General features: G+C 44.9%; 2 protein-coding genes across 9 annotated transcripts; both read left to right on the plus strand.

The window, feature by feature from the left end:
- Positions 1–142: 142 nt before the first annotated feature.
- On the plus strand, positions 143–15,650 carry larp4ab (La ribonucleoprotein 4Ab). 5 transcript variants are annotated; one of them, XM_047025058.1, is made up of 17 exons: positions 143–260; positions 537–638; positions 2,769–2,910; positions 3,236–3,385; positions 3,583–3,682; positions 3,786–3,922; positions 4,036–4,139; positions 4,479–4,589; positions 4,886–4,939; positions 5,676–5,888; positions 8,879–8,979; positions 10,352–10,582; positions 10,857–10,908; positions 11,003–11,164; positions 11,270–11,394; positions 11,482–11,671; positions 11,773–15,650. In XM_047025058.1, exons 1-17 carry the CDS (start codon positions 237–239, stop codon positions 12,163–12,165), a joined length of 2,391 nt encoding a protein of 796 aa, XP_046881014.1. In that variant the 5' UTR covers positions 143–236; the 3' UTR covers positions 12,166–15,650. The 5 variants fall into 5 exon arrangements, with proteins under 5 accessions (XP_046881014.1, XP_046881016.1, XP_046881017.1 ...); XM_047025060.1 differs by having other exon boundaries at positions 3,586–3,682; XM_047025061.1 differs by having other exon boundaries at positions 144–239.
- A 397-nt stretch (positions 15,651–16,047) lies between these two features.
- Positions 16,048–20,612, plus strand: atf7b (activating transcription factor 7b). Of its 4 annotated transcripts, none has more exons than XM_047024969.1 (12): positions 16,048–16,127; positions 17,114–17,175; positions 17,259–17,355; positions 17,527–17,654; positions 17,744–17,884; positions 18,295–18,452; positions 18,620–18,716; positions 18,826–18,945; positions 19,171–19,305; positions 19,543–19,731; positions 19,976–20,081; positions 20,285–20,612. In XM_047024969.1, exons 1-12 carry the CDS (start codon positions 16,121–16,123, stop codon positions 20,515–20,517), a joined length of 1,473 nt encoding a protein of 490 aa, XP_046880925.1. In that variant the 5' UTR covers positions 16,048–16,120; the 3' UTR covers positions 20,518–20,612. The 4 variants fall into 4 exon arrangements, with proteins under 4 accessions (XP_046880925.1, XP_046880928.1, XP_046880927.1 ...); XM_047024972.1 differs by having other exon boundaries at positions 20,258–20,349; XM_047024971.1 differs by having other exon boundaries at positions 20,207–20,296.
- Positions 20,613–21,331: the final 719 nt, after the last annotated feature.

The following is a 21,331-nucleotide window of genomic DNA, read 5'->3' on the forward strand; positions in this document are numbered from 1 at the left end:
ACTCAATTTCCAACGTGCAAGGTATATGTCATCGCATGCTGGAGCGCTTGCTGCAGCTGCAGTTCTCAGCTCGTGCTGTCGCTATGCGGGCCCACCGGTTGCTATGCAATGCAGCGTGAGTGTTGCACTGTTGCCAGGGAAAGAGCGATGGAGGCGGTAACCGGTCGCACAGTCTTTCGGGACGGTGGCTGAGGGCGAACTTGATGTCAGCGTCGTTTTGAAAGGTCTTTCGTTGCATGGTTGGGAATCAGAGCACTTCTGTAATATACGAATCTATATTGAATTTTCTTAATTGATTTCAAATGTAATTTTGTAGATAGTTATTAATCTAATTTACTGTACGGCGTTGGGAACGAATTAGAAACAATTGCAAGTTGCTAGCTAGTGCTACGCTACTTCGCCACTCAGCTAGCTAGCTTGTTGCTCATAGTCACGCTGGTGCTGGTTGAGGAAGGAGAGTGGCGAAAGAGACGGGGGACGGGGGATACTGCGGGTAGTGGAGTCAGGAGCGGCTGATGAGTTCTGAATTTGAGCAGGGTCTGGAGCTTCAGAAGGAGGTGGTCATCCTAGGATTGGATCGCCGTGCTTGTGGACAAGAAGAGAAACTATCAGAAAACAGCGTGGATCAAGGCGGCATGGTGAGTTGAGGCCTGGTGCCGTCAAGCAACCTTATCACCCAAAGGACATGGCATCTTTAGAGATCTAGACGTCAAGTCAGGTAAATGTTGACCAAAGTATTGCAACGTTGAGTTGTACTGTACTGCTATGCAATGCTGTTAAATTTCCAAATGAGGCTGCGCCGGGATTGTGTGTCTAGATATCTTGCTAAACTGAGTTTGAGAACGACAGGTGGCTGCTGGCTAATGAATGTATGTTTCTGAACTGATAGTTAGCCACAGGACTAGCAGTCGCCAGTTGCCAACACACATTGCTCACTCATTGATAGGCAAATCCTTTGTCTTGCATTGATCCCTCATACACAAGTAGAACAGTTAATGGGGTGGTCATTGTTGAACAAAATGAATGACTGAGCTCACACTAACCTAGGCAGTAATAGCTAAGTTAAGGTTAGCTTGTTAAGTTTAACACTTCGTATTTCAGTTTTGCGTTCTATCGAGATAACCATTGTATTTACTTAGAAAATGACTTAATGTGCCCAACTTCCTCAATCTTCCTCAATGTAGTACTACCTTAATCTAGCTAGCTTTTAGCTTGCGAGATGGTGCCAAAGAACTTGCCCAACCCCCCAGTGTTTGGAGAACCCGCTGTGACATAACTGGTTCTATTTATGAAGTTGGGTAGCAATATTTTTTTTTTTTTCAGATGTATTTATAAAAGTTCGAGTAGTATTAAAACAGGCACCGATTTGTATTAATGTGAACAAACGTACATATTTATTCTGAATTTCTTTATCTCTCTCGATACACCATAATGCCATGTGCTCCTCTTTCGTGTCTGTAAAAAAAAAAAAAGTTTTGATTGACACATGGCTCTAACCAATGCGGAGTCGGGAGCATTTGACGTATGATCACAAGGGCAAAATGTGTGAATGAAAAAATAGGCGAGCCACATATGTGTGTCGGTACATGTGACTGTCTGAGAGGCGCGGTCTAATGGACCACGATAACCAATGAATTATTCCGGCCGAGGAGGGCTCTTTCAGCGTTGCATGTGGTTTCTTTCGAACCATTTGTTTAGTTGAAATATATATTTAACTAAAAACGCAATTTTTGATACAATTTTGGATTGGCTGGCTACATTTATTAAGTGTGGCCAGCGAGTAGACTCGACCTTGCAAGGAAGATAAAATGCTGTTATTTGTCGAGGTAGGCTATGTCGTCATTGCTGCAAGCCATGCTTCTGAAAAGTTTGGTTTAATCATATTGCGCCCGCTAATGTTGGAAATACTGGTATTATTAATACTCTTATATGGGTCACAGTTTACATTCACTGTTGGCCATTCGTTTGTATGCAAAGCTAGTCTTAGTCAACTATTTTAGTGTAGTTGGATGATGGCTACCGTATGTCTTACTGCCATCCAAAGGTCAGTAGTAAGGCTAGTATGACTCAATCGTGTAGCGTAACAATTGTCGCTAACCCACCACCAACGTTATAGCTCAATAATACAGAAGTGAATAACTAGGGTATAACTTATTTCGTTTGTATAGGGCGTTAATTGACACATTTTTAGATTAGTTACGTATTACATTTGCTTCGGAGCGCTGTATTGCCCTCGGTTTGAGTGACTGATACTAACCACCTAATCAGATAAGCTCTTAGAAAGGCTCGACTATTTTAAACATCAAGTTGGTACATGGAGAAGCGACCCACGCAGATGCACTATTACCACAGATGCTTGGGGAAAAATACATGCTGCTTGTAAAAAGCAGGCGATATATTAGTTATGCATACAAGTCTGCGGATTTCAAGGTGCCCTCAAACGACTACAGTAGTAATGTGCAAATATTTAGGCCTTTTGCTTTGTGTGGATCTGACTTTGTTCTTCAAGGACAAATATGTAATTTGAAGCTTAGTGAATGGCCACTCATCAGAATGAGAACTTCCACTCTTCTGGCCTTGTACCCCCCCCCCCCCCCCACACACACACCACACACACTTTTAGTATGACCCTTCTAGTGCAATGTTGACATGAATGAAAACACTGCCCAAAGTTGAAAACTGTGTTTAGATTTACGAATATCTTCATATGTTCTATCTTCTGTACAAATTTGTTTAGGCTTAATTGGGTCTGTATGTCAATTGTGCAGGTCACCACAAAAGGAGCTGGCTTGAACCCCAACGCCAAAGTGTGGCAAGAGGTCTCTGGCCCCCAGGACCAGGTTCCAGAGGAAGGGACCGAAGGTTCCCACTGGCAGCACACCTCCCCTTCTTCTGCTGAAATGACTGAGGGTGAGAACCATGCACACGGTGTGCTTGTAGTTACAGCTACCAGTGACCGACACAAATCTTCTCCACATGTCTACTGAGACCTTGTGCTGCCCTTTTGACTTTCAGTCTAATCACAGTTTTTTCATGTGCCGTCTTGGGAGACGGGATGGGGGCTTTTACAGATTATGCCTATGGAATCAGGGCCTGAAATCGTTTTTAACCCTGTTTTCTGAGGCACTGAAACCAAATCAGGATTACATTATCAGGCAGGTCCAACCTTGACGCTGACTCCCTCTGGTTTCCCAGTCTTATCTTGTTCATGCCTCTTGTCTTTCTGACTACTCAGAGACTCCCCCTGCTGTGGGGAAGGAGTATAGCATAGAGTATTGTGATCTGTCAGACAGCAGTGCTGCTGTGACCCCTGGGGGAGTGATGAATGGCCTGGACCACTCTGAGCTGGCCTTTCCCCTTTATGAGCCCCTGACTGACCCAACAGGTGAGGAAGCAGTGATCAACACCAGATGGTACAGAGAGCACTAGACATTTTGCACTAAGGAGTGTTAATTTTGCTGTATTAACGTTGTTTAATTTATGATGCTTTTGGAACTCCTATTTTAATAATTAGTTTGATACTTTGTAAATTGACTGATTTGAAGCACAGAGGATAATAATGTTTGTTTCTGGCCTGTTTAGTAGTGGAGGGAGAGGTTCTGGAACAGCAGCAGCAGCAGCCGCTCTCTGAAGAGAGCCTGTGTGAGTCCCTGAAGAAACAGCTGGAGTTCTGCTTCTCCAGGTGAGGGACCAAACAAAACCCGCAGCTGATGTTGATTTAGAAGTTTCTGGGTGTTCCGTTCAGGCTCATTATTGTGTCTGTCAATTTGTGTGTTTGTGTGCAGAGAGAATCTGTGTAAGGACCTGTACCTGATGTCCCAGATGGACAGCGATCAATTTGTCCCCATCTGGACGATCGCCAGCATGGAGGACATCAAGGTTCTCACTACTGACATGGACCTCATCCTCAAAGTGCTGAGAGGTAAACCCCGGCCTCCTAGGAACTGGAACCTAGCCTAGATCTTTCCCTCTAATCCATTTGTGCACTTTGATGTGCGTGGAGATGGTGTCAACATCTCTTGCTCTTGGTTCCAGCCTCTCCAATGGTGCAAGTAGATGAGACGGGGGAGAGGGTACGACCCAACCACAAGCGCTGCATCATCATCCTGAGGGAGGTCCCCGAGACCACGCCTGTGGAGGTAAGGAAGGGTACATGGCCTGGTCAAAAGTTGAAGGGGATTAGATGGAGCTTTGTTCTTTTGTGGTTGTTTGCGTACTACCCTCAGCGTGAGTGTGTGTGTGGGAGTCAGCTGGCTAAGCGGTTAGGGAATCGGACTAGTAATCTGAAGGTTGCTAGATCGATTCCCGGCCGTGGCAAATTACGTTGTGTCCTTGGGCAAGGTACTTCACCCTACTTGCCTCGGGGGGAATGTACTTACTGTAAGTCGCTCTGGATAAGAGCGTCTGCTAAATGACTAAATGTAAATGTAATGTGTAGCTTTATGAGCTACCTCCTGATTGTGTTTCTGTCTCTCCAGGAAGTGGAGGCCCTGTTCCAGAATGAGAACTGTCCAAAAGTGATTAGTGTTGAATTTGCACACAACAACAACTGGTACATAACATTCCAGTCGGACACAGATGCACAACAGGTATGGTTTTATTATTTGCAGCTGTCGATATTAGTATTTTAGCATCTACATGATATAGTACTGTGTGTGTGTATGTAGTATAACTACACACTCCACCCATCACTTACCCTAACAGGAATGCAATATGCTGCAAAACCCAACTCTTTTCTGAATCAGAGGCAAAATAAATATGTACAACACTTCTAATATCAAATTTGCCTCCTCTGGCAAAAAGTGTATGAAGAACGTGTATGAAGGGAATTTCTGATCTAACTTTATATAACCAGTTCACTGACTTATTCATCTTCCTCCACCAGGCCCACAGATACCTAAGAGAGGAAGTCAAAACATTTCAGGGAAAACCCATTATGGTGAGTATTGTACATACTCATCCAGACAGGGTTCGGGGAGTCTAATGCATGCAGTAGGCAGCTTGTATGAGGTCAGGGAGTTGCAGTTGTTGATGGGATATCTGTTGGCTACCCTGAAAGGTGACCCTTCCTTTTTTTTCATGTCTAATGGTGTGATAAGGATCTAGCCAATAAGGTGCCAAAGGCCTTGACCTCACTTGGCTTCCTTGATATGGCACGCTTCACATTCAGTCAACCATCACTTTAAAAACCTTTATGTTGCCAATGATGACTCAATGATTCCATTTAACATGGAAATATTATACACACATGCCCAGATATGATCTTACAATTGATTAGCAAAGCCTTTTATCCATTGCTCAAGTTTCAGCAAGCTCTGCCATCCCCCCTGTGATGATCAGTATCGCGCTTGGAAGGACCCAGGTTCACCGTGGCTGTGGAGGGGCTCTTCTCTTTAAATCTCCATCTTTATTCCTGTCTAACTTCCCTCTCTATTACTCTCACTCATCATCATCTTTCTCCTCTCCTCTCCATCAGCACAGTGTTCTCTGGCCTAGTGACCGTGAGATTATGAGATCTGAGGGGAACTAGAAGTGCAGCTTCCACAAAATGGGACAGGGAACTGGATTGGAACTGTTTTCTGTTTGTTAATGTTCTAATGTGTGCACTAATGCTCTATTCTTCTTCCTCTCTGTATGTACACACACACACACACAATGTCCTTCCTCTTCTCAAGGCACGAATCAAGGCCATCAGTACATTCTACGCTAAGAATGGCTACCGCAGCGTGGACTCCAGCGTGTACAGCCAGCACTCCCAGAACCAGAACCAGTACAGCCCCCCCGTCTACATGCAGCAGATGTACAACCCCCCCCAGCAGTACCCGCTCTACCCTCTGGTGCCCCCCACATGGAACCCCTCACCCACTCCTTACTTTGAGACACCACTGGTAAGTAGACGTCTCTGCATGTTTCTTTAGAGCAGTGGTCACCAACCTTTTTAGGCCAAAGATCACCGACCTTTGCCTTGGTGACCCGAAGATCTACCTATTGAGGCGTTGAGAGACAGAACAGACTCCAGACTGAACTTACAACTTAACTTTATATTTGGCCTTATTGTAATTGAATGAAATCAAACACTTTGTGAACAATATGAACAAGAAAAAACACTTTTGCAATGAGCAGGCTGGATATGAACGGTTTTATTTATAAACTGAAGTTACAACACAACACTGACAAATTTCTCATGTGACAAGTCAGTGTGATGGCTGTGACTGAACACTGTCTGTGAGTGCCTTGTAGTTTGGCTCATAAGCAGAGACAGCCAGTCTGAGGCAGTCTGTGAGGTGTCTGTCAGTAAGCCGGCTCCTGTACTTGGATTTGGTGATTTTCATCTGTGAAAATGCCATTTCACAGAGGTAGGTCGATCCAAAGTAGGCACTCACTTTTAGTGCACATGCACTGAGGAGAGGAAACTTCTCTCGGCTGACAAGTCCCCAAATGTCACTGTCCCTTGACCTGGCTTTCAGCTCAATGTCATTTTGCAAATCAAGCATCTCCATGTCCACTCCACTTGGCAAAGCAAATGCTTTCTCGAATTGGTCTGCAACCTCCTCTGTATTAATAGGCAGGAATGGGTTTGAAAGAAATGCAGCAATATCCTTCATGATTTCTAACTCACCAAAACGTCGACTGAACTCCGCTGCCAGTTTGTCCAGGTGCACACAGTACTGCTCAGGGTGAAAGTCAGAAGAGTCTTTGATGGACTGTGACATTTTTTCCAGGTTTGTAAAGTGTGTCAGCGTCCCTTTCCTCAGATTCGTGGTCCAGACACAGAGTTTGGCCTTGAACGCAGTCACTGCGCTGATCATGTGGAGGAGGTGCCGGTCTTTTCCCTGGAGTTCGTGGTTGAGCGAGTTCAGTTTTCCGGTTAGGTCCGTCAGAAACCCCAGGTCCAGTAGCAATGCATCCGTTGAAAGTTCCTCGTGCTCCTCGTTCCTTTTCGACAGAAACGTCTTAATCTCAGGCAGCAAGTCAACAAATCGCTGCAGCACTTTTCCGCGACTCAACCACCTGACATCAGCATGCAGAAGCAGGTCTCCATACGCCGAATCGAGCTCATCCAATAACGCCTTGAATAAGCGATGCTGAAGCGCTTTTGCTCAAATCGAGTTTACCACTTTGACCACCAGTGACATGACATGAGAAAAGTCCACAACTTTCCCAGCCAAGGCTTGCTGATGAATCACACAGTGATACTTCATGAAGTCGGGGAAATCCGGATCATTACGGCACAGTGCTATAAAACCAGCGTGCACACCGCACATTGCCGGTGCCCCATCGGTAGTGATTGCCACCAGTTTCTGAATGGGGATGTTCTTTTCACGGACATAGCTTTTAAAAACGTTGTAAATATCCTCACCTCTCGTTCTCTCTTTTAATTGGAGAAGAGTGAGGAAGTCCTCCTTTGTTGTAAAGTCCTGGAAAGCCATTCTGACAAATACAACAAGCTGAGCCGTGTCCATTACATCCAGCGATTCATCAAACTGCAGTGAAAAATATTCACAGAGTGACAAGTCCTCCAACACCTGTTGACCAACGTTATCCGACAGTAACTCGATCCTTCGTGTCACTGTTGTAGGACCAAGAGGCACAGCACGGAATGCAGCTTTTATGTCCTCTTTGTTTTTGAAGGTGCTGCAAACAGTCTCTGCGGTGACGGTCAATAGTTCCTTAAACAAATCCCCATCTGTAAAAGGTCTCTTGTGTTTAGCCAAAATGTGGCTAATACGAAATGACGCCTCAGTTGCAGCCTTACTTTGAGACGTAGGTTGTGAGAAAAGCGACTGTTGAGCCTTCAACTCCACTTTCAGCTCCTGAACTTTTTTGGCGCGGATTGTGTCTTTGGTGGATAGCAGTCTTTGAATTTCGGATGGTTAGTGTTGTGGTGCCGCTCCAAATTCCCTCGCTTAGACAGTGCCTGTGGCTGGTGGCACAACATACACACACTCTTGTCTTTTACCAAGGTAAAGATGAATTCCTCCTCCCATTCATGATGGAAACTGTAGTTTTTCGCCCTCTTTCGTGGTGCCTCTGCCATGCTTGCTAACACTATGTGGACAACACGGCCGGGTAAATAAACAAACCAACGGCAACCACGCCCACAGGTATCCTGGGATAGCAGGTCTCTCAAAGGTCGTCTTCGGGAAAAAACGCCCATTTATTCTGTCGGTGAATTGCTTTGCTTGCAACACGCACAGGCCAATATGCAAATCCAGGTACAAGAGAACGCGCGTTCAGTTTAAGAATCCTCCGCGTTCATGAATTAGTCGGAGATCAGTATTTCTGAAATTATTTTGGAGATCGACAGGGAAAGTCTCCGAAATCGACACGTCGATCGCGATCGACAGGTTGGCGACCTCTGCTTTAGAGGCTTGTTCTTTACACAAAGACCTTTGACCCCCCCCCCAACTGACCCAATGATGACAACTGAACGCATTGAGGGATTTCAGGCACTGAGCTAACCACATGGGTCTAATCTACTCCCTCCCCCCTCCAACTCCTCTCTTCCCCGTCTCCCCTCTTCCTCTCTCCTCCTACGTGGTTAGTATCAGGGGCCTGCCCAGTGACCAGTAAGATTATGAGATCTGAGGGTCTACAGTGGGGGTCTGAGCCATGGGTGCTCTTGCATCCTGTTTCACCCTACAGGTGATGCAGCATGGCTCAGCTGTAAGTCATACCCATAACGCTGCATGCCAGGGTCACAGTCTTGATGACATAAGGAAATGTAGTCCTCTTCTGTCTGTCTGAATCAGCTTGTCCTCAGCCACGCCTAATAAGTCATGCTGTGTTGAAAATAGCTGTTGGTAATTGATGACCTTTTTGGCACCGTGAGAATTCTAGCTAATTAAGCTGTTTTATCCCCCTCCCCCCGATCCAGGCCCCATTCCCCAACAGTGGCTTTAACGGCTTCAGCACCTCTGGAAACTACAAGCTAGGCTCCAGTCCCCTGGGCCTGGGCCGGCCCTTCAACAGGACCCGGTAGGTCTCCATCAGGGTGTGGTGCTCCAGCTCAGAAGCACACTAGATGGGATCCAGTGAACAGTTCACTTCCTACCCGTGACAAATGTACTTGTATTATATTGGCTGTTAATAATTAGTTGCATCTTACCTTCCCCATTCCACAGTGCCCCCCTCTATTCCAGGAAAAATGTAATCAATGCCTACAGGTATACATGATCACATGTATTTGCCATTAGTATGTGTCTCACTGCATCACGGTATCATCTACATCAGGGTTCCCCAATTAGATTTCCAAAAGGGCCAAATGTGGTCATGCATGCCAAGCCAAGGGCCAACATGTTAGTTTTTTTGACAGTTTTATGCGCGGATGTTACTTCTATTATGATTTTATAATTATTAGTAGTGGTGTTAGGAGTCACACAAAGAACAATTTACTCTGGAAACAAAATTTGTCCAAAACCGACTATTAAATTAAGAAATGCCCCTGGAGCATATTCTGTGGAAACAGTCGGCAAACAAAAATTCCAGCAAACAACAGACAGCTGTTCCATGTCGGTTTGGTCACAGGACAAGTCTATTGCTAGTGAGAATGCTTCTGTTTTCCTCAAATCGGTGAGTAGACTAGAAAAACACTCCTCCCCTAAAACGTTGACTCTTCTGGTTGCCATGTTAGCTGACAGCGGAACTTGCAGCGGAACAGCTCAACAACTAGTTTTTTTATTTTCTCTTGGTTTAAAACTTAAACTGCCATGTCGATTGCACATTGTTTAATTAAGTCGGCATCGGCGAATGGCTTCTTAGCTCTTGCAAGCTTACAAGAAACGTGTAACGAGGCAGCTGTTGTGCTGTCTTGTGCCGATGTTGTATTACACATAGTTAAAACCAAGTGCTTGTATGATGTTCACATGCTTGCAATTTTTTGTTTGCGTTGGTCAGATTTTTCTGGATAGTTTGCATTAAAACTGGCAGCATGAATAGAGTTAAGGCTGTCGGTTTGGGCCAAACATTTGGCTCTTGCGGGCCGTATCTGGCCCCAAGGCCGCTAATTGGGCATGGCTGATCTAAATTAAGGGGTCCTTCAGGGAGTGCTACAGTGTGGGGTTCCTTTTCTCATGGATGTGAAAGCAAAGCTTTTCCAGCTAAGCTGTGATAGCACTTTCAGATTATGGCATTGTGTCTATCTGGGGTGTGGAACGTTTTTAGCTTGAAATTGGAGCAAACTAAAACCACTCAGAAACTGAGCAGGAGCATGCATTAAAAGCCCCCACAACATCCATCTAAGTGTTCACTTTGAGTGCCTTGTCTGCATGATCCTTACCCATGAACCAACTGGACCCTCATCTTTTAAATCTGTAAAAGCCATCATTGTGACAGTCCCCTCTGTTGTCAGGAACCACGTGAAAAGCCAGCCCAGGCCTGGTGACGTGCCCTCCCCTCCCTGTGTGACCCCAGTCCCACTGGTGGATGGTCTGTCTGGCCCCTCCAGCACCCAGCCCCCCAGAACTGCAGCCGGAGGCCCTCTGCACAGCACCCAAGAGCCTGCTTCTCCCCTCACCCTCAGGGATACCATGCCACTGACCTCAGATGCCAGTGCAGACCTGGGCATAGCTGGCCGTGGCCGGTGAGTCCTTAACCATCACACACCACCTTGTATAGCACAGAGGGGATTGATGGGGATTCACCCTTTCTTATTCTATTAGTTCAACTTGGCCCAGTGAAAGGCCCGATGAGTAGACGTGGTCATTCAAACGCCTTCCTCCTTTCACAAACATACAGTATATGACATTAAAATCATGCCACCTCTAATGAGGTTTTGTAACCTTTCCACATCAGGTCTGCACTGCGGCAGATCATCCATCATCAACTGTGTCTGTAACAATGACATTATTTTTCAGGAGAGGAAGCTACAGAGGTGTGCGGAGGCGGAGAGAAGACGAGCGGAGCACGGTCAGTAGAAAGATTCTCTTTGGTTTCTGCTCTCATCCCAGAAGAAGCACTGTTGATGGACTTTGTGTAACAGAGCTCTTGTTTTGATATGCAGAGGTCCCTCCCCTTGGCTGAGGTCAAGCTACCGCCTCCCAAGTTTGACCTGGCAACCTCCAACTTCCCCCCGTTGCCAGGGTGTGTAGTCAGTACGCAGGGAGAGACTGTGCTAGAGACACGCATGTCTGACGTGGTGCGAGGTCTTAAGGCTAGCGACAAGGTAATGTGGCAGTTCATTTAATTTGAATGTGCCTACATGACATGTGTGGTGTCAATAGTTGGACATTGTTGTAATGCTTCCCAAATCAAGTCTTCTTATTTTCAGTTTGAGGTCAAACAAGAGAGCCCGGTGCCCCCCTGCAGTGCCCAGCAGGACAGTGTGAACACCCCAAGTCCCACTGCAACAACCCCCAAAGCTACTCCACCCACTGTGGAGCCCCCTGTCCCAAGGTACTGCACAGCAGCACATGACACATGCATTCATGAAATAAAGTCTCAAACTATTCTAGTAATCGTTATCCTCTCTGGCCTGGGTAGTGTTGCTCATCAGATAAAGGATGTGGAAACGTCCGAACCTCCAGCCCCTAAGGAGACAGCCCCGCCCCCTGCACCAGCCGCCTCTCTGCCAGCCTCACCTCCGCCTGTGCCTGCTAGCAAACCCGCCCGCAGCCAGCCAGTGTGCCCCACAACCACGACCCCCACTGTCTCTGTCCTCACGCCTGCACAGGTAAGTCTTGGGGAAGTTTAATTGGGTGGAATCTGTCAGTGCCCATGTCTGCGGCTCTTTACCGATCCTCTGTTCTTCCATCCTCGTGTCTGCTCCTCCAGGAGCCAAGGAAGCTGAGCTATGCTGAAGTGTGCCAGCGGCCAGCCAAGGACCCGCCACCCACACCCAGCCTATCGCCTCCCCCACCCACCCCCTCTCCAACCAGCCAACCCCTGAGGGAGTTGCGGGTTAACAAGGTAGAAGAGTCCGCCTCATCTCCCAGCAGCAATTCTGACAGGTCAGAGAAACCCTATGAGAGAAACGGTGAAGGCCGTGCCGCCCGTGCCCCACTGGGCTCATACCGTGGAGGCAACCGTGACACCCGTGGTGGGGTGGGGCTAAAGATCCGCGATCATCATCAGAGATCCTATCCCATTGGTCGACGAATCTCCCCTCAGGGAGGTGCCAGACGGAGTGGCAAGGAGCAGAATATTCCCCCTCGATCACCAAAGTAGATAACAAAACAACAACAATCAGTGGACTTACAGGAAGAAATCATCACAAATCTGTATACGTATATATGTATAAATGTATGTGTGTATGTATAGAGAGATATATGAACATATAAATATTATTGAATTGAAGAACTTAAGTGTTCTATAAGGTCCTCCTTTTGTTGTGCCCTACTCAGGCCAACGACTGGGAACGTCCACAAGTATAAATCTATTAGGTGCAGGGGTGTCGCACATGAATTCAACTGGATAGATGGACCACGTAAGGGATGTTGAACAGCAGCTTCCATATGACACATTTGAAGGATTTGGGCAACCATTTTCCCCCTGGCTAAATCTGACTATGCCTATTGTTGGTTGTAAATGGAGTTTTGGGGTAGGTAGTAATAAAACATGTTAACGCCATGCATATCCAGAGTACCGGTTTTGAAGAAAAACTAAGACCTGTTTACACGCATGTGTAAACAAACTTGACATGCAATACAATAAGAATTGGAACTGTAGGGAGTAAACATCCTAATTAATTGGCATTGAAATATACTAGCTTTCCCTGAATTTTACAGATGGTTATTGGTTAAGTTTGTGAACTGAAATGTGTTTATGAAAAGGAACTCGTCATATCTGTAAGGTGGTTTAGCAAGCTGGTAGGTTTGTGATGGGAAGCTGCAGGTGATGGGAAGCTGCAGGTTTTGGTGAACCGACTGCATGTGACAGCTAGGAGTTGGAAATTGCTGTGGTAAGAATGTCAGAATGCAGCATGAGGGGGTTATGTTTGTAATAATTGGCATGGTCTCATTTACAAATTATATTTTGACTATGGTACAAGTTTACTTGTGTCATGCAAATATGGGAGAAATGAACCGATTTGTCTTTTATGACGTGAGACCTGTGACTTTGACATGAGGTTCTCGTCATTTTTAAACCCTCTGCCCAGTAGGTGATTGGTTTGGGTATGAGCTGAACAGGAAGAGGGGTATGGGTGTGGTGTGACTGCTTGAGAGGGCTGATGCCTGGATTGGTTTTGAGCTTGTTAAGAATTGGGCTGGCATTGTCCTCCTGGTGTAATATTGTACATATCTGTACATTTTTGGGGGCTCTGCAGTATGGTTGGTGAGTGTGTGTGTGTGTGTATATATGCATTTTTAAGAAACATTAACATTAATTATTCATTAATTGAGATTCATAAAGCAGCATAATTGGCTCCTTATTTTAAACTGGCTTGCAATGTCTTAACATTTTGTTAAGTACTATAAAGCATGACTTCTCCCCATGAACATACCTGCACAACAGTTTTGGGGCAGTCTTCCAGGCATTTAGATGGTTCATACTGGGATTGCATTGAGTTCTAATAGCATGCTGTGCAAATGAGCTGTCATATCCCTTTAAGAATCCCACTCATCCATTGAGAGCTCAGATCACTGTGGAATCTAACATTATAATGCAATTATTTTGATAATGAAATTAAACTGTCATTACATTTACATTACATTTAGCGGACGCTGTTATTATCCAGAGCAACGTAATACAGAACTTGTGTTTTATGACGTTGCGGTCTTCCTGAGCACATGGTGGTAGATTATGTATTGGAGGGTTTGGTTTAAGAAGCTTTGCTTTCATTATACGTATGTTCTTGTGTCCAGGAGTCTGTGGTGCTGCTGTGGTTTGACAGTTTAGAGGAGCAAATATGTCCTAATTATTCAAAAGTTGAAATAATTGTGCAGAATTTAATGTTACGTTAAGCAGAGAGGTAGAAATCATGATAGTGTCAGTGTTTTGATAAGATATTGTAGACAATTCTGCCCTTAAATTCATAGGATTAATGACAGTCCCTTGTACATTTCAGTCTTGTTTTGGGGTTTGATGACTTTGTACCTTCTTGGATATGATTTGAGGATGTTCATGTGCATCATATATTTGGATACTTTGTGCTTCCATTAACTGTGAAGTGGACGTTAGTGATGACTAGACATTTTAACTTTTAGCTGTTCAGTTTTTACTATGCTTTTACAAACTTTGTAATTAACTAATTTAGCCTCTGTATGAATGAATTTGAAAACCATCCAGACCAAATTTAATCAAGCAGAATGACAATCTCAGGAGCAAAGTTCCAATCAACTGTTTCTCACTCCCTTGCCCTTCCTTTCCATCAAATGTTTCAGTTAATGCTTAGTGTTTTTGATTGCTGTTAAGGCTTGAAATGAATGTAGTCTCTCTTGGTGGACACACCAGTCCACAGTCTTTAGTCCACACCAGTTAGTGATTTGAATGTTCTTGTACAGTAGATTTGTCTCCTACACATCACATGATCATCTTTGATCTGGATAGTTTTATAGGAGATTTGTTTTATTTAATCATTTTCTTTAAATATATATTCTTTTTTTCTTTGTGCTCCTCTTTTATCCATTTGGCTGATTTGGGTTTGATTTTTTTTGTATGCTTTTTATGCTTTTTTTAATTTATTGTAACTCTAGCATACCTTTTTATTTCTCTCTAGTTAGTTTCTTCTCCCCAAATTTGTGTGTAATAATTTGGGGTATGTATTACTTTAGTTAAGACATGGCCTAAGTACTCTGCATTGCTGTTTTGGTAGCAGTTCAGTGTTATTGCTTTACTTTGGCCTGCTTTTTAAATTCGATTTTACATTCAGTAATGGCTAAACCATGAGCAGCTAGTGGTGTTGTGAATTTAAATGCACTAACCTTGTTTCAAAACATGATAACTGTTCTGTAAGTTGTAATCATTTAGACACATGCCTTATGGAAAGGTGTTGATTAGGATTGTTGATTTCTACAGGATTAGGGTTTTGATTTTCTTTTTGTTCAACTATTCAGCTCAAGCTGTGTAGAGATTTAGGTGACTTATAGGATGAGTGAACAAATGAGACACTGAATTATTGATCTATAGATGTTTGAACAAAAAAAAATGTTTAAAGAAAATAAAGTAAACTATCCTTGTTTTACCCCAAATGTGATTTGAGTCTCCTGTGCATGAATTTTAAACGTCTGTCTGCTTTGTAGGTTTCGTCCTGATCCTTTATTTGCGATTGTGTGTGTGCATGTGTGCTCTCTCTAAATAATCATTATTCTGACCATGCCACAATTCCAGTGCCTTTATCTCAGTGTTGAACTTTCCTACTAAAAGAAAGTTAGTTGGATGAACACAATTCATGTAACTGAATAAAACAGGCTTGTTGGTTGTGAAATTGTGAGCACAAGGACTTTTAAAGACAAAATGGCATTTATGTACATTTAGCTCTGGAGGCTATAATATGGCTTTAGAAAATGTGAGTTTGTTATGTGTGTATTTGCTTATGTGTAGTCGAATAAGTAGTAGATGTTTTAGCCTGACCTTATACTACTGTTTCAGATCATGATTGGCATCCCGCTTTATGAGAATTTCCAACGTGAACTGGGATGATGTGGTTTCAGAGTCTGGGGACTGTTGAATCATTGCAAAAATGTATTAAAATATAAATATATTTTTAACAACCTGTCTATGGTTTTGTACTTTACACATGAATAAGTACGTTTGGCGGTTTCAGTTTAACATATTACTTAAGGCAATGTGATGTGAGCTTCTTAAGATATATTTGAACCATTATAAGTACATTACAAGATGTGCGAGTGACAGGTTTGAGGGACCATCTGTGGCAATATTGCGAACATTTGGGATTGCAATGCTTATTTTATTCCCTCTCACGATCACCTTCCTGTATTACATATTAAAACAAATTCACATACTTTAATGAACCAGACACTAGTGTGAAGTCAATTCCAAAAAGAGAATAATCTCGTAAATATAGCATTGGTTTATGTAACCCACTGTTTACGTAATAATTTTCTCTAGTGGTCCTCTTACGTAAAAGATAGAAGGCCATTTTCACATCTCGCGCTATCTTGCTAAAACGCAGAGAGTCTGATTTCAGGCAAGGGAGAAGGGGAGAGGTAGCTAGCTTGGGATGTCGGGTGAGTTTGTAAACATTTCACTCCTTCAGTTACTGATGTAGTACAAAAAAAGCAGGTGCTATTTTGTTCCCTTCTGTATCACATACAAGGTTATCTACACTATCTTGGAATAATAGTTTGAACAGTTAAACACGGATCAAGTGACATGGCACTAGTCTAGACTGGCAGCTAACGTTAGCTAGGAGTGCTGTGTGTAGCTAGCAAAGCCAGGACCCAGCCTACTAGGCTAGATACTTGGCTGTAATGTCTTTTATAAATCACAAATGTGTTAACTGGCATTAGCTAGCTTCAGCTAGAGCTAGTTGTGTAGTTAGTTCCACTTATGCTTAGCTCATTTGCTGTTAAAGATAAGTCGCTAGTTTGCTGTGATCGCCATGTACTGTACTCCAGTTGATAAGACAGTTGGCTAACATGGCAAGCTAGGTAGCTCTACTGCAGCCAAGGCAAGGTACTTCACTCGACCATGACATGTTTGTGAACGGTGGTTGTTTACTATCAGCACATAGCAGGCAAGCCAACTAACAATCCTTGTCCTGTCAGATGGCTAGCTAGCTAGCGTAGGTACCTGGGTAGCTTGTGATGTCCACCCTGGCCTGTCTAACATTACAGCCAACCAGATAGTAGTAGACAGACAGCATGCTACTACTAGCTTGCTGCTCCATTCAGCTAGCTCATTCTAGCTAAGTCAGTGTCTAGCCAGTTGTTGTTCTTGACTGTTGGTCAGCGGCCCGTTTAACTGCTCCTTGTTGACAGTCAGCGGAAGATAGTGAGACGAAATTAGAAAATATTTTCCATCGCCATGTCTGTAAACATGGGCGTATTTTTCTATAGCTAGCTTGATAGTAGTGTTGGCTAGGCTAATTGTTGTAGCGTGTTTTTTCCTGTGAATATTTTAGAACATTTAATTTACTATCAACATGTGGAAATTAATGCACAACAGCAGAATTGTTTTTATATTCATCGTCCTTCTCTTGTATGGGTTGCAGTATCTTCGTGTGAAATGGGGGACGATCGACCTTTTGTGTGCACAGCCCCTGGCTGTGGCCAGGTATGATCCAGTAAATTTGAGTTAAATCCTTCCTACACCAATATTAGGTAAATTAAGCCTAATTTATGTTGTTCTCTCTACAGAGGTTTACTAATGAGGACCATCTTTCAGTCCACAAACACAAGCACGAAATGACCCTCAAGTTTGGTCCTGCCCGAACTGATTCTGTCATCATTGCAGGTTCATGTTTTTTTTAATGTCCAGCAAATTGTATATTGAACTTTGTCTGATTACAAGTGGTTGCTTACTGTTTTGCTAAAATTATGTATAGAACAAGCTTGATCCATTGCTAAATTATTTTTCAACTTCATCATGTAAGACTCCTTAACCAGTGTATTTTCCTTACCCCAGACCAGACACCCACACCCACTCGCTTCCTGAAGAACTGTGAAGAGGTCGGACTGTTCAATGAACTCGCCAGCTCATTTGAGCAAGAGTTTCGGAAAGCCCATGAGGACGACCAGAGGTCTAAAAACCCGGTAAGGGCAAGGCAGAGCTGAATCTAGTGGCCAGAAGGTCATGGACACTTCTGATACAGTATTGAGACTCAGTTTTCCTTCTGTTGTAGCTTCCTGCCCCTCAGGTTCCACCTCTGCAGACACCATCTGAGGTGAAGGAAGAAGATGATGGGCCACTAGAAGTTGACTCCTCCCCTCCAGGAAGTCCTGACTCTACCTCCAGTATGTCAGACAGCAGCAAAGAGCCAATGGTGAGAGGGAAAGTATGACACCTGGACGTGGGCTGGGGTCCCGTGTGGGCAAATAATTTTGCCTGACTTTTCCCTTGTTCAGCACCATCAGTTGCAGGCTGCAGCTTGACATTTGCTGACTTTGCAAGACATTATAACCATGCAGCTCTTTAGAAGGCAGTTAGTGCTGCTCCACTATTGCCACAAAACCAATGGTGTGCTAGATCAAGTTGTTTCACATCTAAAATGCCACCACTCTACTTTTGTCTGACTTGAGACTGCGTGAGGTAGACCTGGATCACTTGTGTGGTTGTGTGTGAAGATTGCTGTCATCCTAAACAATTATCTACTCTGTTTTTCCTTTTGTCAAATTTGCATGGTTATTGTACAACATACAATTGATATGGATGTCTATTTCTACATGCCAACAGGAGACTCCCCCAAAGCCAGTGGTGAGCTCTGCCCCCACTCCAACTATTGTGCGTCCAGGTTCACTTCCTCTTCACCTTGGTTATGACCCCCTGCACCCCACTCTACCATCTCCAACGTCTGTCATCACACAAACTCCGCCTTCCAACAGACAACTAAGGTACATTTCACCCTACATCCTATGCTGTCACTAATCTAAAACTTCTAACATATCATATGTAGCAGTCCTAACATAGTATTCCAAAGTAGCTGGATTTGGGGTGTTTTCGATTTGGTTGTCTTCGTCTTTCTCGTTGATGTTACAAGTCATCAACCTTCTGTAAACAGTTCTCCAACAGGCTCCTTCCCTCTGGTAATGCACCTCCCAAATGGACAGACGGTCCCTTTGCTTCCCAGTCCAGTGCAGATGCCCTCCGTCATATCTGTGAGTGCTTGTATTAACAGATGAACGCATTGACATTCCTACTCATGCGTTTCTCAAACGGTCAATCATCTACTTGGATGTTCACCTATGTGTCTCATGTACATTGTAGCTGGCCAGACCGCTGAACATGGTTCCTAACATCCCTGGGATTCCTGGCCCACCGATAAGTGGCACCAGTAGTGGCTCCTCGTCCCCATCTGGGTACAGTCTGCACTCTGATGCCAAAATGGTGAGAGACGCTTGCATGTACACATGCACATTAACACACTGTACTGGCAATCTTTCTCTTTCTTTCTTCTCACACACACACACACAGTCATCCACCCCTACACACACACACACACACACACAGAGTTAAGGGCAAGATGTCCCATAGCACGGGCTGCCATCAGACTACTGAGGTGTCCAGTAGGCAGGTGGTTGACTGGCGTCTGGGGTCTGTCTGTCCCTGTAGCGACTGAAGGCAGCGCTGACCCAGCAGAACGGGGCTGGTGGGGGGACTGGGTCCAGCCCTGCTGTTCCTCAGAGACACGAACACAGCCAGCAGCCCAATCAGCACTCTGATGCACCCTCCCCTGCCCAGCCTCAGGTAACACATATGCCTAAAGAGGTCCAACTCAGGGTCAGCAAGCAGTAAGGCTAGAAAGGCACTTGATAAATCTGATCCTCAATATACCTCCATCCCTCTGTGCCACCACACTCTTTTTCGAATGCTCTTCTTAAACAACGGCAAGAGCACCGTCTTTCTTATCAATTTGTCGATGACACACAGAGACATGGCTTCAGAGCGGTACGAGTATAACCTCTCCCTCCCCCCTCCCACCAGGTGTCTCCTGCTCAGCCAACGGGAGGCCGGCGGCGAAGGGGGGCGGAGACGGATCCCGATGAGAGGAGGCAGCGGTTCCTTGAGAGGAACAGAGCAGCAGCCTCACGCTGCCGACAGAAGCGGAAGGTCTGGGTCTGCTCCTTGGAGAAGAAGGCTGAGGACCTGGCCAACATGAATGTCTCTCTCACTGTGAGTCACCACCACATTTCTTGACTCGCACTCCAAAACCTTTCAGACTCCCTTCCGACTCCCTCCCACCACCGCACAAGAAACAATCCAACATTGTTGGCGAAAGTACTTCCATCATGACACTTTTGCATAGTAGACCCTGGCAAAAAGAGCTGTAGCAAATGTTTGTTCCCACAGATGTTTGTGTGAGTTGTACAGCTTGTCTGAGGTGACGTTTTCTGATGGTGTGTGCCATGTCTTTTAGAATGAAGTGGGTTTGCTGAGGAACGAGGTGACCCAACTGAAGCAGCTTCTTCTGGCTCACAAAGACTGTCCTGTCACTGCCATGCAGAAAAAGGCTGCTTATCTCGGTAAACACAGAGAATACACCTGCCAATCACTCATTCTTCTATAATCCACTCATCCTATATAATCTAGTTGTCTTTTCACCCTCTCATCCTTCTTTTCATTCTTCCATGGATCTGTCGACCAATAGCCTCCAACTCATTCATCTAATCTATTGCCCGCTCACTCACCTCTCTTTAAGGGTGAATGTTTCTCTCTCTGTCTGTAGCTGCAGGGGGAGAGGAGAGTTCCAGGGACCCGTCTGAGGCCACAGGCTCTCCCGCAGCAGTCATCCAGCATGGGCCCTCCACCCCCGCCCCCGCCCTCAGCCCACGGGCTACCATCAACGGCCTGAGTGTCCGTGCTGCAGAGGCTGTTGCCATGTCAGTCTTGGCTGGAATGGGTGCGGGCCAGCCGGGTGGGGTTGTCATGGCTACACAGTCTCAGCCAACCCCCAGATGATGTGCAGGCACAGGGAGTCAATAAGAACTTATTTGGCTTTTGGAAGCTGGACTGGGACAACTGTGTGTGTGTGTGTGTGTGTGTGTGTGTGAGAGTGAGAGAACAATAGGGACCTGATCTAAGTCTGATATCCCATTTGTTGTTGATAGTACCCCCTAGACTCACCCTTTACCCCATCTAATCATTTTCGGATGACCTTTGACCCAGGCCTGTTAGGAGAGGGTGCCAGGATTAAGTGGTGGACCACTTATCATAGCCACAGACTGAGACGTGCCGCGTTGCCATCCTCCATTCTCTCCTACTGCCCCCCCACACCCGCAGTCACTGAACAGACTAGTAGTGAAGCTGCCTCAGTCCCCTCATCTCTGACAGAGCCCTGCTTGGAGACTGAAGCGCTGTCATCGCTTGGGAACAGTACTGTACGAGTGTATATAGTTAACAACTAGCCTCTTACATTTATACCCACGCACACAAAATGTAATTGACTCTCCACCCCAAAACACACAGGCACTCTTAAACTCAGTTATGATTGTTTTAGCCCATTTCCCACCTTTTCTATCTACTTCTCCCATATTGAGTTGTTCTTCCTTGAGTTGTGCAGCTATCGGTTAACAATCCTTGATACACAGAACACCCCTTTTACACATGTTTAGGGCTGGATAAGTATGAGCTATTGTGAGATACGTGCATATATTTTTCCTTTGTCAATGTGTGAGCCAAAGTTACACTGCAATGTCTGGCCTTTTTAACCTCTTTGGAAGTGATGTCATAATTATGCATTTTGACAATGTGTATGAATCCCTAATTGACTGCA

The sequence above is a fragment of the Hypomesus transpacificus genome, chromosome 9 (assembly GCF_021917145.1).
Source record: "Hypomesus transpacificus isolate Combined female chromosome 9, fHypTra1, whole genome shotgun sequence".
NCBI lineage: Eukaryota > Metazoa > Chordata > Actinopteri > Osmeriformes > Osmeridae > Hypomesus > Hypomesus transpacificus.